At 39.2% G+C, this 19,368-nt stretch overlaps 1 protein-coding gene across 1 annotated transcript; it reads right to left on the reverse strand.

Annotated features, from left to right (window-relative positions):
* Window positions 1-11,452: 11,452 nt before the first annotated feature.
* rgrb (retinal G protein coupled receptor b) lies at window positions 11,453-14,735 on the reverse strand. The gene is made up of 7 exons (XM_062527097.1): window positions 14,660-14,735; window positions 14,200-14,356; window positions 13,865-13,986; window positions 13,362-13,521; window positions 12,324-12,441; window positions 11,947-12,060; window positions 11,453-11,581 (listed from the first exon to the last, which is right to left on the reverse strand). The coding sequence occupies exons 1-7, from the start codon at window positions 14,733-14,735 to the stop codon at window positions 11,453-11,455; spliced, it is 876 nt and encodes a 291-aa protein (XP_062383081.1).
* Window positions 14,736-19,368: the final 4,633 nt, after the last annotated feature.

The raw sequence follows: 19,368 nt of genomic DNA on the forward strand, positions 1-19,368 counted from the left end.
GACGACATAAACGAGACGTGACGTCGAGCACTGCAAAATCCAGTAGGTACAAAACACCTCTTAAAATGATGTTTGAAATCGAACTTATCAAGTTTCAAGCTGACGTTTCGTGTGACGTTTAGTGACCCTATGAGCCCTAAGCTGTTTTAAGGGCATTTTCACTACCTCTAGTTAGAAGCATTTATCCTGGTCATTGTAAGTGCCATTCACACATGCTACATATTGTTTTTTTCAGCACAGTCTAGGCTATCTAGATCTGCAACAGTATCATGTATAAATACTTGCATTGATTTGATTTAGATTTTTAAATAATAAAAATGTGAAAAGCGTACTATACAAATTCTTGCATTTTTACGTGTATCTCACCACAGCAAGCTCACATCTCGACGAAACTTGCATGGTTGTGTAGGCCTGACTGTCCTGAAAATGGCAATATAAGAACCATGGTGGAGGTATACTTTGGGGCTGAGCAATTTACAGAAATATGTGGTGTGTGCCTTCCAGAAATAAATGGCAATTTTTATTTAGTGATGAAAAAATGACTTTTTGGCACTTTTTGCACTCCATATTTGTGACACTAGCTGATCTGACATGACTTGTTTGCAGTAGCACACATGACGTGCACAGATGATGATTCTCTATAATATTTGTTTTACTGCATTGCAATGAACAAAGTAAAGGCAAAAAGTGTTTATTTGTCAAACAAATTTGGATGCAATATGAGTCTTGAATTGGATACCATACAGGAGTTTGCTAGGATCTCAAAACCGTGTTATGAACGTGACTTGCCATAGAGAAACACATGATAACATTGGATTATGAACATGCTATTATGCCACACAAAAACAGGAGGTAAGTGGAGCTAAATGAAGTTATTATTTTGCTGTCACTTCGTCTGTTTTATGGCCTAGAAGGTTGTATTTGGTATCTGTGGATAGCTCTAGCTCTCCTCTTTCATCTGACATGCGTGCCATATCTTTTTGATCGCGATTTCACGAGGAAATCAAACGAGAGTAAAGGTAGCCAAATTATATGACATTATTATTTGTTTGTAAATTCGTCTGATTTTATAATACGAAATGATCGATGTATTTGGTATCAATGCAAAGCTCTGCTTCTCCTCTTTCATTTGATATGCGTGTCATGTCTGTGCGATGCGTGGTCCGCGAGTAATTCAAGCGAGACTTCTGGATGCTCCGGTGAACGCAGAGCAATATAGACTGTAAATATGATATACTTTGATTTAACTTCATGATTTTATTTTATTTTCATACTTGATCGTACAGACAAGTGTCTAGTATCGTTGGAAAGCCCCGGTTCTGTTCTTTCCTGCAATATAAGTCTCATCTCCCTGTGACTAATAATAGCGGAGCAATGTAACAAAGAAAATGTGTGCGTTTTTTGACGCACTTTGCGTCCGTCGGGCTCATAGGGTTAGTGACACATGGCCTACTTAATGTCAAATGACATTTTGCATTCATTTTTCTCATTATTCAACTTGTAGATGATCTTATTCTCAGAAATCCATTGAGGGCATTCCCAATAACGCGGCCTATCAAGGTAAATTGATAAACCCTCGGATAGCCTGGGCAAAGAGTGGCCTGGGATTGCTCTCAGAAACAAACATAGGCTTTAGAGCCTAAAGGCACAGGTCATATAGGCTACACATGGTCTCATTTAAAAATCTTTCAAACCATCTGTTAAAATAAATCAGACGCAAATGAATCATTTATTTGCTGTATCACAGTGCCACCTGCGGGTTAAGCAGGCGACGAGCAAGAATTAATTGTGTGTGTGTGTGTGTGTGTGTGTGTGTGTGTGTGTGTGTGTGTGTGTGTGTGTGTGTGTGTGTGTGTGTGTGTGTGTGTTAAAATAGCAACACATTTAAAACCAACGAAATATTATTTTCTTTTTTTTCTATTCTACTCCATAAGATGATTCTGGTTCTGTAAATGTGCTTCATATATATCCTCCTGTCCTGATATCCCAGGCATATACTGTAGGTCACCCAATGAGTTCTGGCAATCCTTTGGATGACAGAACGGTTTACCACTAACAGTGAAGTCAAAATCTCCTCCATGCTTACTGTCATAGGCCCAGACAACTGCCATCCTTCAGGAGGCTCTCCACATTTATTTACCGGTGTTCACAAACAGAAATATCTAAGAAGGTCTTATATTCCGTTTCTGGCACACTTTGTCTTTCCTCTCAGAGTCTGCTTTTTTAATCTACATTTTGTGTAGTTTACTATTTTTTGTAACTCAGTCCCTGGGTCCTTGAACCTTACTGGAGGGTGTGGTTCTGCCTGTGAGCTTCTCAGTGTAGTAGTGGGTGGCAGCAGTAGTGCCCCCATTCACACAGTTCCCCACAAGAGGGCACTGTTCTGCATTATTTGTGATTTGGCTGATTGAGGAGAACAACTAAAGGGAGAAGATGTGGTTTAACTCTAGGATACTTTCCACTGGCACTCATATGCAAATAGGTGCTACTCATTTCAATTATATTGGGTTGTAGGCAGTTTCATGGTGACTGAGTTTCTTTCTCTTTTTTAAAGATCTGGGAGCTACATACATGTAGCCTATATCAGTGATGTGTGTACCCAATTTTCACATGAGGAGATACTCCAACAGGGCATATCAATGAAAGCTTTCCTTAACACTGATGTGGGTGCAAGAAATATATTTTCACTGCAGCACTGTGGGGATTTTACAATGATTAAGTAGTATGTTGGCTATTATAATATAAGGGCTGCAGAGCATTTTAACTGTTGTGTAGGCCTTTTATGTATGCACTCTTTTTTATTTCCTGATTATTTATTAAGCATTTTATTTTATTTTATACATAAAAAAAACTCAGAAGGTGCCATTACTGCTGATAAGTATGTATTCAAGAATGCATATAGGACACATTGATTTGGATATGGAGATTCGGGTAAAAAATGGAAAAAAATATTCTCCATTATTATTCTGCATTTTTACAGCTGCTTGACATGTTTGTAAATCGCAAGCTCTGTCGCTAGGCCTACCACTGCATCTGCAGCCATTAATGATAGTAATAACAATAATGATAATTGAAAACAGAATTGAAACATAGGAAGACAGTTAATTTTGCTCTGGCAATAATGCCTTTTTAATCCGTCAACACATAGAGGGATTAGACTCGGCTCACTAGAGAGAGCCCCATTTCATTAACGGGAGGGCCGTTTTCTCGGTCACTTTCGAAATGAAAGGGGCCACCTGATGGTCTGCCTGACCACAATTGGTGATCCACCTGTGTCAGTGCAAGACAAGAGTAAACAGCTATCTCTTAATGTTCACCTCAGACAATCTCTTAACACCTCTTGTCCCCATCGCTTTATGTGCGTCACCTTATTTTGCTCGTCATGGTAACCACAGCAACCAAAGCAACACCAATTGCGGTTCTGTGGCAAATTATGTTGTTTTATGATGTACCCAAAAATGGTTATTCCCAAAGTTTGTTAGTGAAAACAAGAAAGTTTGTATGGGGGGGGGGGGGGGGGGGAGAGAGAGAGAGCGAGAGAGAGAGATGTAAAGAGGCTATCTATCATAGAACTCCTGTGTGAGTGTTGGGTGTTGATAAATTAGAGCAGGAAGCACTAAAGAGCAGTGACGCAAATATGATTTAATCCAGATTATTCTATGCCCTCAATCCCTTAAAAATGATTTCTTAAAAAAGAGCCATAACAGACGTTGCTTGTGTTCATAATGCAAGTAAAGTAAGTACATGCATATAAATATGTAGAATCGCAGGCATGAAATGGAGTGCAGTCCATCATGTAGTGGTAGTGTATCAAGCTGAACGCATAACTACACAATTTCTCTCCGTGGTTTGGCACGTGTATGTTTCACGTTCAGTCTGTCCCGTGGTCAAGCCCTCAGATGAGGCTGGGGAGGGCCGAGTGTTTTGTGCTTATTAGCGCACACTCTGACGTCTGACCTCTGATGGTGTTCTCTGACCTTTGGGCTGGTCGTGCAGAGAAGAGACAGCCGTGACAGTGCAGAGAGAACAGCTACAGCTATTTTAAAATACAGAGCACTCTTTCCGCTGTCAAGCCTGCTTGTTTATACACAAACAAGCAGCAAACATACAGGCAGCACAATATAAGCAGTGCTAAATTAAATGTACAACTAAAGCAGAAACAGGAAGTGGTCATTTGTCATTTTATTGACTAAAATATTTGAAGTTGATGTCATCTATGTTATCTATGAACAGTGCTCAGGCATATTACTAGAAAGCTATACTAAATTCTACCACAAAAATCACCACAACTCAGCACAATTAATTATCCTCCAGCCAAATGACTGCCTCAACCACACTGACCTAAAACAAAGTAACACTGACACATGTCTGGGTCTTTTGCAATTATAACTATAGAGACAGAACCTCATCCTGGGAAAAGGGGAGATAACAGGATTTGTTGATCATAAGAATTCATAGTCTTATTGGGTCGAAAAGTTTATTCTAAAAATGAACAGGGGCCAATGAGGAGGGTATTATAAACTGAAAGAGACTATGAATTAATATATCAACTAGAAACGCAATTCCAAGGAATTACCAGTGCATGAAAATGCAAAAAAATATATAGATAGATAATGTAGATATGGCTACTAAGGTATAGCTAGGGTAAACATGGTGGTTGCATAGTTTAAAGAGAGTTGATAGTGTTTAGGTAGACATTTTAAAGCTTAAACATTCCTGTTCTAACTTAACTAATGATTTCTAACAGGTATTCTAAAATGTTAACTATGCTAACAATGATAACCAGGTTGATTGGTTTACTTGGCTAATGATTTCTAGCAGTACTGTTAAAAATGTTAACTATGCTAACAATGCTAACTATGCTAACAATGCTAACCACGTTGATTAGCTAACTTAGCTAATCATTTTTAGCAGTTATGCTAAAAATGTTAACAATGTTAACTATGTTAACAATGCTAACCAGGTTGATTAGCTAACTTAGCTAATCATTTTTAGCAGTTATGTTAAAAATGCTAACTATGCTAACAATGTTAACTATGCTAACCATGCTAACTAGCTAACTTGGTAATGAGGACTTTTATTTTGAAACATTTGTTGATGGGGTATCCATGGCTGCCACTATCAGGAATAAAGAAGTTACTGTAGTAAAATCATGTTGGTTGCTATGGAAACGGTCATAAACGCTTAATTTTGATAGTTGCTATGTTGGTTGCTAGGTGCATGGAGGTCTCATGTAGTTGACTGGAGGCATAGTTGATTATAACTGACAGTTGGAATGGTTGAACAGTTAAATAGTTGAGTAGTTTCAATGGTTAAATGATTTAATAGTGTATTATTGTAGTGAGGACTTTTATTTTGAAACAGTTGTGGAAAGAGGAAACAGTTAACAGGATATGTAGTCTTCACAGAGAGATTGTATGCTTAAAGCCTGAGAGAGAGAGGGCTGCTGCAGGTGGGGCTGGCCACCTGGCATAAGATTCTAATTGCTTAATGATCCGATTGTGATGTCATAGAGGCCAATGTTAAGTCTATGGGGAAATTTGTAATAGTTTTTAATTTATAGTTTAAAAAGTATAAAAGTTACAAAGTTGAAAAATACTTAGCAGCCTTCCCCTATTTAAGACCTACGTTGCGACGTTTGAATGAAGTTTCTAAGTTAAATGGTTCAAGCTGAATAGAAAAAATGAATTTGATCAGCGGAATAATAATAAGAAGAAGAAGCCTTGGAAGAACAGTACAGTGCATTTTCATGCACTGTAATTATAGCCTATGCTTGCCTTATGTCACAGCTTTACCTAATTTTATCATTCTTAAACACGTAATATATTTAATCACTTCAAATTGCTTCTAAATACAAAAGGGTACCAAAGTCAAGTCAAAGTTGCAGAGAATAAATAAAAGTAATGTTGAAGTTCATGGGAGTGTTTACAAAAGGAACAGATTAATGTACGGATTAGAGGCTATAATTCTCAATTACGTATCTTCATTAAATCTGCCTCCTGTTGTCACTTATATTGGATTATCTTCTGCCTAAGAAAGATACACAGGCAGTGATGGTTTGGAAATTGTTTTCTTGTCATTCAGTCATTGTTAACATAAGCAATTATGGGATTATTCAATTACCAATACGAATTATATGCACTTATAGACTTTTGAAGCCAGTTCATAATCTTGTGGTTATATGTTTTGCTACTATTGAAATTACTTACAGTACATGTTCATTATGATTTCCAAATACCCTATTTTTGAAATTGTCAAATATTATTATGATTTATGATTATTGTTGCATTTATAATTAATGACTACTACTACTACTACTAGCTCTGCCCATAGGCCTAGGACTAGCATTTCTCATTGATGAGTGTCTGTGGAGTGTCTGTTGAATACCTAAACCCTTCCATTAACCTCACTATTTAATTGTGTTGTGATCTCTACAGTCTCAGGGAATCCAGGTCTACTTTAGCTATGCGTTTCTAAGAGAGAGTGACTCTGTACAGACAGTAAGACCAGTTGCTCTGAAACCTTTCTAGCGGGTCCTTATTTAGCCTGTGCAGGCAAAGTATAGGCTTCCTCTACAGGAACCTGGGTTCTCAGAACTCACACTCTCTAGGTAATCTTGCGGATCTGTAACACTTCCGGGGATGACCTGATGGAGCCAGTGGGTTTGTGTGCCTTAGTGAATGTGTGCCTACAGTATGTACTGTATCTGTATACCTTTGGAACTTGGATGTATGTGTGATAAATGTTTCATTTCAACATAATCTTAGAACTAACTACATACAGTAGGTTATATTTTATACAGGTACATGTAGGCTACTTGACAAATATGGAGAAAAGCTAGCTTGTTGATCTTTCCTTCCAATATTATCATCTTGGGAATAACTATAATAATATAATAATAATTGGGGTTGTGGCAAAACAATAAGAAAAAAAAACATTTGGGATAGAAATAGGCTCCCAGTTGTTGTGTTTCAATCCTCTTCTAAAATGTGATATCTACAGTAGCATAGCATTCACCTATTATGTCTCTCACTGTTAAATCCAGTCCCTTACCATAGGCAACCAAAACCAGCACTGGGATAACACACAATTAACTTCGGTATGTGGTTCCATGACACGACATATGGAAGCATGAGAGATGTGAGTCAAATTACATTTCCAGATGGATAAAGTTGTCAGTTCTCAACAGTGCTTTCAGAAGATCAATTTGTATGTTACTGGTGCATTGCTTTCACACATCCACTGTTCTTGGTGTGAGAAGCTCGACCAAAACATGTTGGCTGTCACTGCGTCAGAGGTTTGGGTGTCAGATATTTCAGGTCCAGGTGAAGCCAAGAATGGCCTCCATGTCTAGTGGGAGCACCTCACCAGTCCACGCCCCATGGGGTGAGCCTTAGTGTGACAACAGCGCTTTTCTCGTGGATTATCACATGGCTTCCTGATGCATTAAGCCACAGTGGATACGTCACACCACACCTCCCTCCCTGTCACCTCTACATCCTCACCTATCATCAGGCTTTACCCCATCTTGTGCGCCTGCTCGCACTTTATGATTCTAACTTCATTCCTAAATATGTCTGATGACTTTAGAAATGTCCATGTGGCAATGTGATACTGAATTCTATAACTGGCATTATCTTTGAAGAATGTCGTAATTGTCACAAGGGCCAGCTTTAGGCAGGGATTGTGTCTTGTCCACCCAAACAAGGACAAGAAGTCAATTGTTTTTTTGTTTTTTTACGTTCTGTTCCGTTCCTTTCCGTTCCGTTTTTGTTTTTTTTCCAGTGTGCAGTCTCAAACCCAGTTTGGATGTAGATGTGTTGGGGTTGAGTGTAATGGTAGCTACTGTAGCTGGTATCTACAGTAGCTGTGCAGTAGGCTTATGTAGGCCTATATGTGTTAGGTAGGCTAAACCCCTCTCTTGATGCCTGATTAAAGGAACATTCTGGCCATTTTGCACGTATAGATCTCTGTTTCTCAAAGTCACTGTACTCAAGTTGATCCCCAGAATGTAACACTAGACTAGAGCTTTGCTCGCTGCTCTGTTGGCAATGATGGGCAAAAATACATCCAAATGTAGCTTTTCTCTGCCTACGAGACATGTCAACGGTCAACATATCAGTATGCTGACCTACCCGATATATATCATAGCCTAAATGCTGTATCAGAGATGCACTCAAAAAGTCACAAACTTGTGAAGCGGTACAAAGTGTGTCTTACATAATCAATGTATGCCCAGATTTAGCAATGTTGCAGGACAACCAATCGGTTTCATGTGTTCTGATTGGACGATTGAAGTTATCAATATTATGATGCAAGCCTGGGCAAATCCTTAAAGAGGAACTATACAGGTTTGGCAATTTCGCTATTTTCTTGTTTTACGCTTGCCGGTTTCTCAAGCAGAGCTTCCCCTACAGCTTCAGCATGTATATTTTACAACACAACTCAATCGGTCAGTCTGCCTTTTCATGAGCATGATCGCAAGGCTGCAAAACGTTCTGTTTGTCAGTGCCACTGACCCGGTGGCACAAACTTGCAAGCATGGTTTTTCCGTTAACAGGCGATAGGGGGACGCGAGACGGCCATCACTTAACCTGCAATAGGTAAAATAACCATTCCAATCACTCCGAAACTGCAGTTAAGGCAAATTAAGCTGAAAAAAAAAAAAATTGCATAGTTCACCTTTAATTAAATCAAATTTTCCATTGTGTTCCTTTAAGTGATACATGGGGCAACTTTTTGCAAGGCAACCCTAGGCCTATAAACACATAGCTTTATAGGCTACTCGACAAATGTGGAGAAAAGCTAGCCTGTTCACCTTTCCTTCCAATATTATAATCTTGGGAATAAGGGGTTGTGGCAAAAAAAAATAAAAATAAGAAATGGGATAGAAAATCTGCTCCCAGTTGTGGTTCAGCCCTCTTCTAAAATTTGATATGTAGCATCTAGCTTTCCCTATTGTGTCTTGTCTCTCACTGTTGAGTCCAGTCCCTTACCAGAGGCTACAACCAAAACTAGCACAGGGATAACATACAATTAAATTAGTTAAAAATATGAGTCAAATTACATTTTCAGATGGATAAAACTGTCAGTTATCAACAGACTTCAATTAGTATAGTTACTGCCTTGCTAGTATCGTTACTGCCTTGCTTTGAAACATCAGCCGTTCCTGGTGTGTGAAGCGTGGCCAAAACATGTTGTGTACTATACTGCATGTTGGCTGCGTCAGAGGTTTGGGTGTCAGATATTTCAGCTCCAGGTGAAGCCAAGAATGGCCTCCATGTCTAGTGGGAGCACCTCACCAGTCCACGCCCCATGGGTTAGTGTGACAACAGCGCTTTTCTCGTGGATTATCGCATGGCCCCGTTAAGCCACAGTGAATACGTCACTCCACACCTCCCTCCCTGTCACATCAGCGTCCTCACTTATCGTCAGCGTCCTCACCTATCATCAGCTTTTACCCCCTTGTGTGCCTTCTCTCACTTTATGATTATAATTTCATTCCTATATAGTTTGATGACTGACTATGAACTGACTACACCTTTGGAAAGTGTCATAATTGTCACCAGGGTCAGTTCTAAGCAGGGGCCAGATTGGCAAAAAGGTGATCAGGCCTTTGCTGTTGCGGCTACACGTTTGTGGAACCAATTGCTTTTAAATCAAGGCTCAAAACTCATCTTTATGAACTAATGTTACTTACTCACTTACTTACTTACTATGAAAACAATCAGTGCAACATAGCTTGTGTTGCTGCAGCCAAATAGTTAGAAAAGCCAGGCAGCTACAGTGCTACTAGGGGGGCATGATTTTAAATATGGCCCCAGAGCGTAGCAGCACAGCTGCCTTGACAAGGATGGGCAAAAATGTATTTTAAAATCAAATATCAAAATAATCTACGAAAAGTGTAGCCACACCATGTATCAAAAATAAAATACTGTGTTTTTGTGTTTTGAAAGTACTAGACATACTCTTCAAAAGAAGCATGCTATCACTTTGCAAACCTTCCATGTCTTTCATTTTAATCTATTCCTGCAAACAGTCAACAGATCAATATGCTGACTTACCTAATATATATCATAGCCTAAATGCTGTATCAGAGATGCACTCAAAAAGTCACAAACTTGTGAAGCGGTACAAAGTGTCTCTTACATCGTCAATGCATGCCCAGATTTAGCAGCAGAGGCTGCATTCATTGTTTTGCACTTTTATGATGTCACTACAACTACAAAAATACACAGATAAAGTATGTTGATGCAAAATATTAAGCTACAAATAAAATACAAATGACAACATACTATTTTGTATTTGAAATACTTATTTTAAATACATGTATCAGAAATGCCTATCCCTGGCTGCAGCAACTCAAACTAGGTTTTAATTTTTCTGTAGTCAATTTTCGTCCAATTTGATCACTTTGCTACAGTATGTTGCCCACCCTAAATTTCCACCAGCTTACCAAGATGTAGAAGGGTAAAACCAGTCATGATTGTCACACAAGATTGTCATATCTGAGCAATCATTTTACATTACTGATCTTGTGATGGGTTCAAAACAATGCCATTCATTTATAGTAAAGTATAGGATGGCCAATCAGAGAGTTCTCAAAGCACAAATTGTTCACGACACACACACCTGCCTCCTCCTCTGTGCGGTTACTTAGTATTACACATTTCTTTTGCCTCCTCGTTAAAATTGAACCATTTACCTAACAGTCACATGGAGTAAGACCTAATACGGAGAAGACATCTTTACTAGCCACTAAGGTTAGCCGTGTGCTCTTATATAAATTGGAAAGAAACGTCTTGGGAGAGAGCAACACTGGCTAAGCTGATTAGACCGAGTTGGCCTTGGCATGAGCCAAATAGCCACGACTGTGTCAGATAGACGAGTGGTCAGTGAGCCCGCTGAATTAGATGAATGGCACACTAGCCTTCTATTTACGGAAATGTCCAAGAAAGACCTGGGAAAGATCTAATAGAGCCAAGTGCTGATCTTCTATTGTTAGACAGAGAATTGTGTTGGCATGCTGAAGGTGACTGTGTGCATATACAGTGGAATGAAACAGTGGCATTTATTTTATAAAAAAAAATCCCCTCCAACATGTTTCTTTATTTGTAGAATAAGAGGTAAATATATTGAAGGCACAATAGCCATGAAAAGGGGCCTTAAAACAAATCCGTCTGTTTTAACTCAAAATATCTGGCCTTTTGCAGAATAGATTCAACTACTATGTTCCAAACAGTTCTTCATTTTCAGTTACTTGACAGTACTAGCCTAAGGCAATAAGTGGTGAGGAGAAAATACACTGATTAAAGAAAACACAGCCGATTCCTTTTATCTTCACACGTGGAACTCTTCCAAAGGGAAATCTACATATTAGCGATTGTGATTGGCACTGGTTGCATACAGTCACAGCAGATAAAGCAGCATTTCTGTTTCCTTGTGTCATTTTTTATTTCCTCTTGTCTGCAACCCTCTGACCAGTCAACAGCTGCCAGATGCCACCTCTGTAGGCCTCATTGGTAAATGAGTAAAGAACGGCATGGAATATTGGGGAGGTCTTCGCAATCACAGGAAGCAGCTGAAATGGGGAAAACAATTCCTTATTTCTAATAGACTTTTACATTAAACCCTTGACTTTCACATTAGATCATTACAGTTGTCAGATATCAGTTTACTGTCAGAGGTGGACAAGCTTCAGAGAGTCCCACCACATATCTGTGCCAGCCATTCATTTAAACCAGCTGATTTAATTAGCACAACTTTTCAGCTACAGCAGCTAATTAGTGAGATCACCTGTGTTAAGTGCACAGTTACCGTAGAACCAATAAATGGTTGGATGTTTACTTTCTGAAGTTGGACTTTTCCACCTCTGGTCACAATATACCTGATATGAAAATATTGTGTCATGCTTGTTTTGTAATAACCATGAAGAGCCTTTCTTACCATCCTTAGCTTTGGTGAGATCAATTTGACATTCTCTACACAGGCATACATGCACATAGCCACATAAGGCCCCCAGGTCAACAGCAGAACCTTAATTGGGATAGTGGTGTTGAACTGAAAGAGACAAAAAGAGATGAACAGTCATCGTATTGAACAAACTTACAGTAGAAAGGCCAAGCAGAAGGATTTAGTGCAGTGGCATCACCAATCATAGGTACATTAGTCTTATGCTGTGCACTGCAATTGTATGCATATGTATGTAGATGACATAATGCTATATTCCATCTGCAAGTTGAATTTTGAGCATTTAACATGCTTGATGGCGTGGTTTTTTATAACAGTGAAGCAGTTAGGCTTTGGTATGTGGAGCTCTGTACCTTGTAGTTGTGAGTCTTCTTGAAGTATTTGTAGATGGTGCTATAGCAGTCATGCATCACAAATAGAGGGACGAGGAGGTAGACGAAGGTAATTGTCAGCATGTAGGTGATGTAGTTCCTGTTGGGAAAAAAAAAACATTTGAGCTTAAATTCGAGTATGGTGGCATTCTTCTGCTGAGCTGCTATTATGCCTATTTCCAATTCTGAGGACTTGGACAAAGCTGCTATGGATGAAAATGGACAAGTTAAGCCTACCTTACACTGACAAGATTTGGGAAAGATTCTTGAAAGATTGTAGTCTTTTGAGTAAAGCTTGAATGAGGGGGATTAGTTAAAAGACTACAATCTTTTAAGAATCTTTCCGAAATCTTGTCAGTGTAAGGTAGGGTTTAGGTGATGATCTGGAGCAGTAAGATGCTTATTTAAGTAGCTAGCAGCATCATCATCATAATCATGTTCATAAATGATGGTACAGATAGACACTTCATGATATCCTGTTCCAATTGTACAATCAAATCTGTTTTTTTAAAGACAAAAAAGTAAAAATAGGAACAGGAATATTGAAAGAAACTGGGAAGATTCACTGAATGTTCATTCCAGTCTTTTCTAACTCTCTATTTCATACACTCCAAAGTATTTCTTCTTCTGGTCTGGTATTTCAATCTTGTACTGACCCAGCTCATTCAAAGACGGAATTAATCGGGAGGGCAATAGTGGAGCTTGGAGAGCCCCAAGTCTGCTTAGTGCAAGGTTATGTTTGAAATTATTTTACTCAAACTATCTATTAGATCAGGTGAACAGGTCAGGTTAACATTTTAATTTGATATTGTTTACTGTTACACTTATTAATCCATTATTTACTTCCAATTTATTAGTAGAGAACCTCAAATCGGTATTGCAGGTATTGCAGTAGCAGGCCTACCACTCGACCAACCCTGCTACCAGTCGTCGTAGTAGTAGTAGTAGTAGTAGTAGTAGCAGTAGTAGTAGTAGTAGTAAATTTAGTAGTGCAGAAACAGTAATAGGACGTTAAGTTACCTGTCTCCTTTGGTGTAATCCAGAGTGCAGCAGGTCCTCATTGGCTCAAAGTCAAACTCTCCCCAGCCAAAATAGGGCAGAGGGAGAGATGCCCAGAAGATGGCCACTACCCAGACCACAGTGCAGATGGTGCCAGAGGTAGCCCAGAACAATGGCTGCCCTGTGAGGGTAAAGAGTGATATCAATTTGAAAATCAGATTTGATAGCCTGTAGACATCTCTGACTACATACAGTATGTACGTGCTTTTTAGTCATCTTAGAGAAAGAAATACTGGATATACAATTCTATTGTGTTACTGGTCTTCAAAAGCATATAGCTTAAAACATCATTTTGTTCACGTTCATTGTACACTAAAAATATTGATCCAAATGAGCAAAATGTGTATGTTATTATGTTAACTATAAATGTAATAAGCAATAGTCCTAATTGGAGCCTTCTCTGTCCTTTCAGTCTAAATTCACAGAAATGAAACTGTGTTTCTATATGTTGGTATAATACTCACTGGTAGCCCAATAGTGATACTTGTCCCATGAAATCACAACAAGAAAGCTGATAGCTGCATAGATGGCAATTAATCCCTGGAAGCCATGGTTGATACACCCCTCCTGACCATATGGCCAGACCCTGTCACAAGAGGTTGTTGAGATTGTGAGATCAGTTATAGCATAGAGAGAGAGAGAGTCTATCTTTCACTATTTTCATTTCACTCACATAAAGACTATCGATTTTTCTCTGAATTGTTACATGAAATGTTACACTGTACACTTCTCAGTGCAGAAACCCCATTGTGAGGCCAACAAAGACAAGGTTATAAAATATAAGTGAACATAGGCCTACCTGATATAACTGGCGTAGGCGGCAATGAGGCCGTTCACATTGAGCATAAGGTCAGCAATATTCAGATTGAACACTATGAAGTTGCTTGGAGTCCTCTGGTCTCTGATTAGGATAAAGGACAGCGCTGCTATAGAGTTCAGAAATAATCCCAGAAGACCTGTGCGGAACAAGCAAGTGCATACAAAATCACAACCGGGCAATTAGTAAGACACTCCTTCAACTTTCAAGTTTACAACATTTACAATTTTGAATTGAAACATTCACTGGTAATGGGCTAATAGGCCATTTAATATGAAAAAGCATACTTTGATTTCAACAGATAGTTAGTGTTAATGTCAAATGTAACAGCTGCGACAAATTCTCTACTTGGGTCTACTGAATCCGTTCGTTATGCTTGTAGCCTTTCCATAAACAGTGCAATCTATGCATGTGACCGTCTGCACATGACAGCCTCACTTACCCTCCACAAGCAGAGCAGTGCCGAATCCAAACATATCAAAATCAGTAAAGCCCTCCGGTAAAGTATAGGCCGCCATTTTTAGCGGTTTGGTTTCTCCCAGATATGATTTGTGTCTCTGACTATAGTGTAGAGCGCAGTGAGTTTTGAAGCTCAAGTCTTTATAGGGTCTGTTTCACGTGAAAGGGCGTAAAAGCCATTAATCTGGTTAACCTCCCCCCGAATCCCTCAAAGAATTTCCTTACACTCAGTATCAGACTAGGGGCCGACCTCAATAGAAGGTTCCACACAAGTCTTGCTGTTGCACAAGTTTCTGCAACAGTGGCTCTGCTGCTGTTGGAATGCGCTATTGCGCACGCTAACCTCCCTTGTTTTGTCTGGTGCCGCGGGAAGATGCTCTACATTGCTTGCCTTTTGCCATCAGAGAGCCAATGCAACTTTCAAGCTATTTCTGTGCTTTTTTCGTTGGGCTCAGAGATAAAATATGCCTAAATCAATCAAGTAAAAACAATTGTAGATAGGCTTTATGGTTTTAGGGATTGGCCGCCCTATAAGGATAGCCTGTGAATTGTAAACAACTTTCACAGATCAATATCTCAGTTCTCATGTATGCTATTGAAGTCTGTAGAAAAATAGCAGTTTCAGTTACATTTTAAAAATGCGTGGATTTTAAAAAAGTGGATTTTGATCTCCAACTCTTCACAGTAATTCATCTATAACAGTTGCTTCACCATAAGACTTTCACCATAAGTTGAGCCATTAACCTATAATCTCTTTATGTTTGGGAAATCTAAAGCTCTGTGGGTACTCAAAGCCCTGTATATTGTGTTCTGTGTTGGTCTCTTAGTGAGTTTCAATGTCCCCTCTGAACTCGTCTTTAGAGATACAATGAAGGTATTAGAGGACTCAACATTTGAAAGTTATGATAGTAATTCTATATTTTTTGTGCCTATTATGATGAACTACTGTAGGTCAACATTTTTGTCATATTTCATCAAAAACATCACATTATCACATCACTTTACAATTGCACCTTCAGTGTGTCTAAATTTAACTATGGAATATCAATTAGGGGTGGGGAAAGAAATGCAAAAAAAAAAGAAAAACAAGGAAAAAAAGAGGAACGTTCATTTGCCCTTTTTAGGCTGGATAAAATCTTGAATTGAGTAACTCGAAAAAGTTACCATGTTTATGTGGAAGTAATGCGGCTCACGGTGGGCACAGTCATAAGCCTCTCTTGGCACATAGGCTGCCACACCGCTTCCACTGCAAGTAAAGCCACTAAACAAAGACTGCACTCAGACACAAAGGCAAGGCTGACTGTTTGTGGAATTTCAGAGTATTGTGAAACGTCAAAGACATGTGTGAGTGCGAAACACAAATCCCAAAGCAAGTGTGAGTGACTGGTCTGTGAGTGACTGACCGGTCTGTGTGGGACTGCCGCTGCTCACATGTCAGCTACGCCGCCTGACCGTGGCACTCCTGCCTCCGGGCAGATGTTCCCTGGCAGCCTCGAAGCTTAGGCCAGCAGCTGTAATACAAGTAAGCTTATTTGATGCTGCAAAATTCACATGTACAGTGGACTGTGTTCGGGGCACAGCACTAAATACTGTATGCATTAATATTAAGTCCCTGATAGGCATAGCATGCCCGCCCGGATTAAAGGCTTTCCAGATGTCTGTCAGAGGCATTCAAATCCCATCCTGCTTTGACCCTAGAAGCCAGCACCTGGACAGTGACCTTTCTTGAGGACACCTTTAGAGTAATCTAGACGGTGTACTGTATGCCTTTATGGGGGTCTGAGAGAGACATATTTTTTACTTTCTTCCTGGAAAGGGACTTTGCTTTTGATCATATTTTTGAAGCTGTCACTTCACTACCACAAGACAAAAAAATTGTCTGCCAATGCCTTGTGTGAGAGTCATTGCATTCACTCCAAATGTTGTGCATAAAAGGTCTTTTCTACCAAATTTGGTGTGCATACAAAGACTGGCAGTGGTTCAGGATCAGGACATCACATTTAAATACCATTATTTTTGGAAACTTTGACCTTTTTGTATGACAAGATACTGACACACACATGTCTTGAGATAGTGAGATATGTTATTTACAGTAACCTCTGAATGGACCATCATGACATTTGCTGTGAATCTAAAGAATGCTGTATGGATTTGCATTTACTGTACATCTGGCGCTACACCACAAATGAGTTGTCATTGGCTGGATTGATGCAGCCTCCTTGAGACAAACTAGCCACCAAAATAGCTGTTGGGGGACCAAAAACATATATTCCTTATCAGCAGAATGGGCTACATGTACATGCCCACCAAGTTTCATGGGGGGTGGCTGTTCTGGTGCCCCAGGTATCACAGGACAAATATTGCTGAGCAAAAAAAAAGTAGAAGAAATTTGAGGACAAAGCCCATATAACTGTAGTCTGGCTATCGCCATGCTAAACTCAATCTTTTAAGACTGAACATTAGTATGGGGAGTCTGCGCTTTATTTCTACTGCACAAGAGGCGTGCTCTTTCGGAGGAGGGGTGGGACTGTCTAGCTCTATTGGCATCATTCAAATCCTGACTCCGTACGCTTGGATAATCCTTCAACCAATCAGACTAATGATCTGATGCATCTTTTGGATAAGCTAGTTTGTGTTTGGAGCCAAAGGTTCTGGCAGGGAACAGAGGAGATAGATATGCAGGTTTCCAGCCTGAAATCCAAATTCGCCGGCAGGTCAGGCAGGGTTCACTCAGCCCAATGTAGGATAAGATAAGATAAGACAAAACTTTATTTGTCCATAAAACGGAAATTTGGTTCTAATAACTGACCATAATTATTATACTGAAATAAAGGGAGAAAATGTTATTTAAAAAATAAATGTTTGACAAAAACCTAACCTTCCCTTACCTGGAGCTTTCCAAACTTGAACAAGATTTATGCTCCTTGAACCTGTAACACATTGAAAGAATGGTCCAACTTAATAATGCTAATTCTGAAGGATAGCAGAATAATAGTTGAAATTCAATAAATCATTATGTTGTATGTATACAAAAGTGTAGACACTACTGTAGGTACAGAGTACTGTAAAGCATAGCGTTTCAATGAAGTCTGAGACAGTGGTCCGTCTAGCCAGTTGAAAACTTAACCTGGACAATGGGCAGTGTGACGTCAGCTACATGTGATGTGAATAAATAAATAAATAAAAGCGTAAATCAGATATGCTTTTCTATGTGAATGGCTTCACACAGCCATTACAGGATGCCCTAGAGGTTCACACAAGGTTAGTCAAGTAGGTCTTTTGTTGCTTCAAACAATGAGTTGTTGTGCTTTCTAGGGCAAAGATGGAGACGCAAGCCAAAGGGGACAAGAAAAATCAGGAGCACTGTGTTACTCAATTAGTAGTTAAGCTCTAACCCTTTAATAAAACAAAAGGGTTGTATTCAATGTACATATGCATTGCATATGCAATGGTAGGCTTTTAAAACCAGTCTATTTAAAGCTTTAGTGTTCAAAATACATATTTTTTTAACTTCCTCCAATGTCCCTGTTCATTTCTGCCCAGTTCTGGAGATGTGGAGTTCCTCTCCAGTATCTGATTTCCAGTTGACGCTGGTCTTGTCCTAAAGCCTGAGACTCACAAAGCAACTCCTGAAGGTACATCATCTTCAAATCTGGGCATAGGCCGACACATTTACTGACTTAGAATTCACTTTTTTGTTTTGTTTTTAAATCAGCATACTGTAGTATGATATTGCATAGATACATCAGTATTCTGTTTATTCGGCTCATAAGGGGAGCTGTGAGTTGAGCAAATGGGTGAAAATAACATATCTGTTCTTACTGCCATCTACAGGCTCACCAATGTGAACAAATATTATTAGCATGAACATGGCTGGTTTGTTGTTGTTTGTAGAGTTTGATTGCAAAATGTGTTTGTCAGTTAATGTAAAATAAACATGTTGTGAGTACTTAAGTAAGATTGTATTATGGCACACTGTTCTCCCGTTTAAATTATTCTTTGACCTGTTTTAATTCAGATTAAATTAATGGTGAGGCATTAGATACAAATATTTATTATTGGAAAAACATTGTGGAAAGTGATCCAGGATCTGTATGAAAAATAGTCTCTCTGTTACCAGTTTCTCATTTAACCATTAAGTAAATACATTCATTTGCATGCATTTGTGTATAAAATACATTGAAAAGCATGCATTTTATATAATGTACAATGCAATTTTAAAATCAGTAAAGTATTCTGTTTTCTACGTCTATATTTAACACATCAGATCAGTACAGTATAGTACAGTTTGTCAACCTATGGTAGATCCTTGATACTAGTGGGAACTGGGAGAGAGGGAGATCACCAGTAAAAGTAGGTAAGAGTTCCAAACATCGTCAAAGCCTCTATTATTACCCCTCAGTCACTACCTCAGGTCTGCTTCTTCTGTATATAAACAAAGAGCACCCATATAGCCTATCAGCTTCTAGGAAGCAATAATCGCGTCAATGAAAATAACCCAAGTCCTCTCCCTAATCCTAGTCTATCCTTTTTATCTCAGGATCCGACGCGGCACAGCACAGTCCAGTACGGGCCACTGAGCGAGCAGGACAGTACGATGCCGCGGACGCTGGAGGAATAAGTCAGCTCCATCTCCTCTCCGCGGATGTAGGAATAGTCCGGTTAGGATACAGCCAAAGAAAGCAAGTCACC

Source organism: Sardina pilchardus, chromosome 22 (genome assembly GCF_963854185.1).
Source record: "Sardina pilchardus chromosome 22, fSarPil1.1, whole genome shotgun sequence".
NCBI classification, from domain to species: domain Eukaryota; kingdom Metazoa; phylum Chordata; class Actinopteri; order Clupeiformes; family Clupeidae; genus Sardina; species Sardina pilchardus.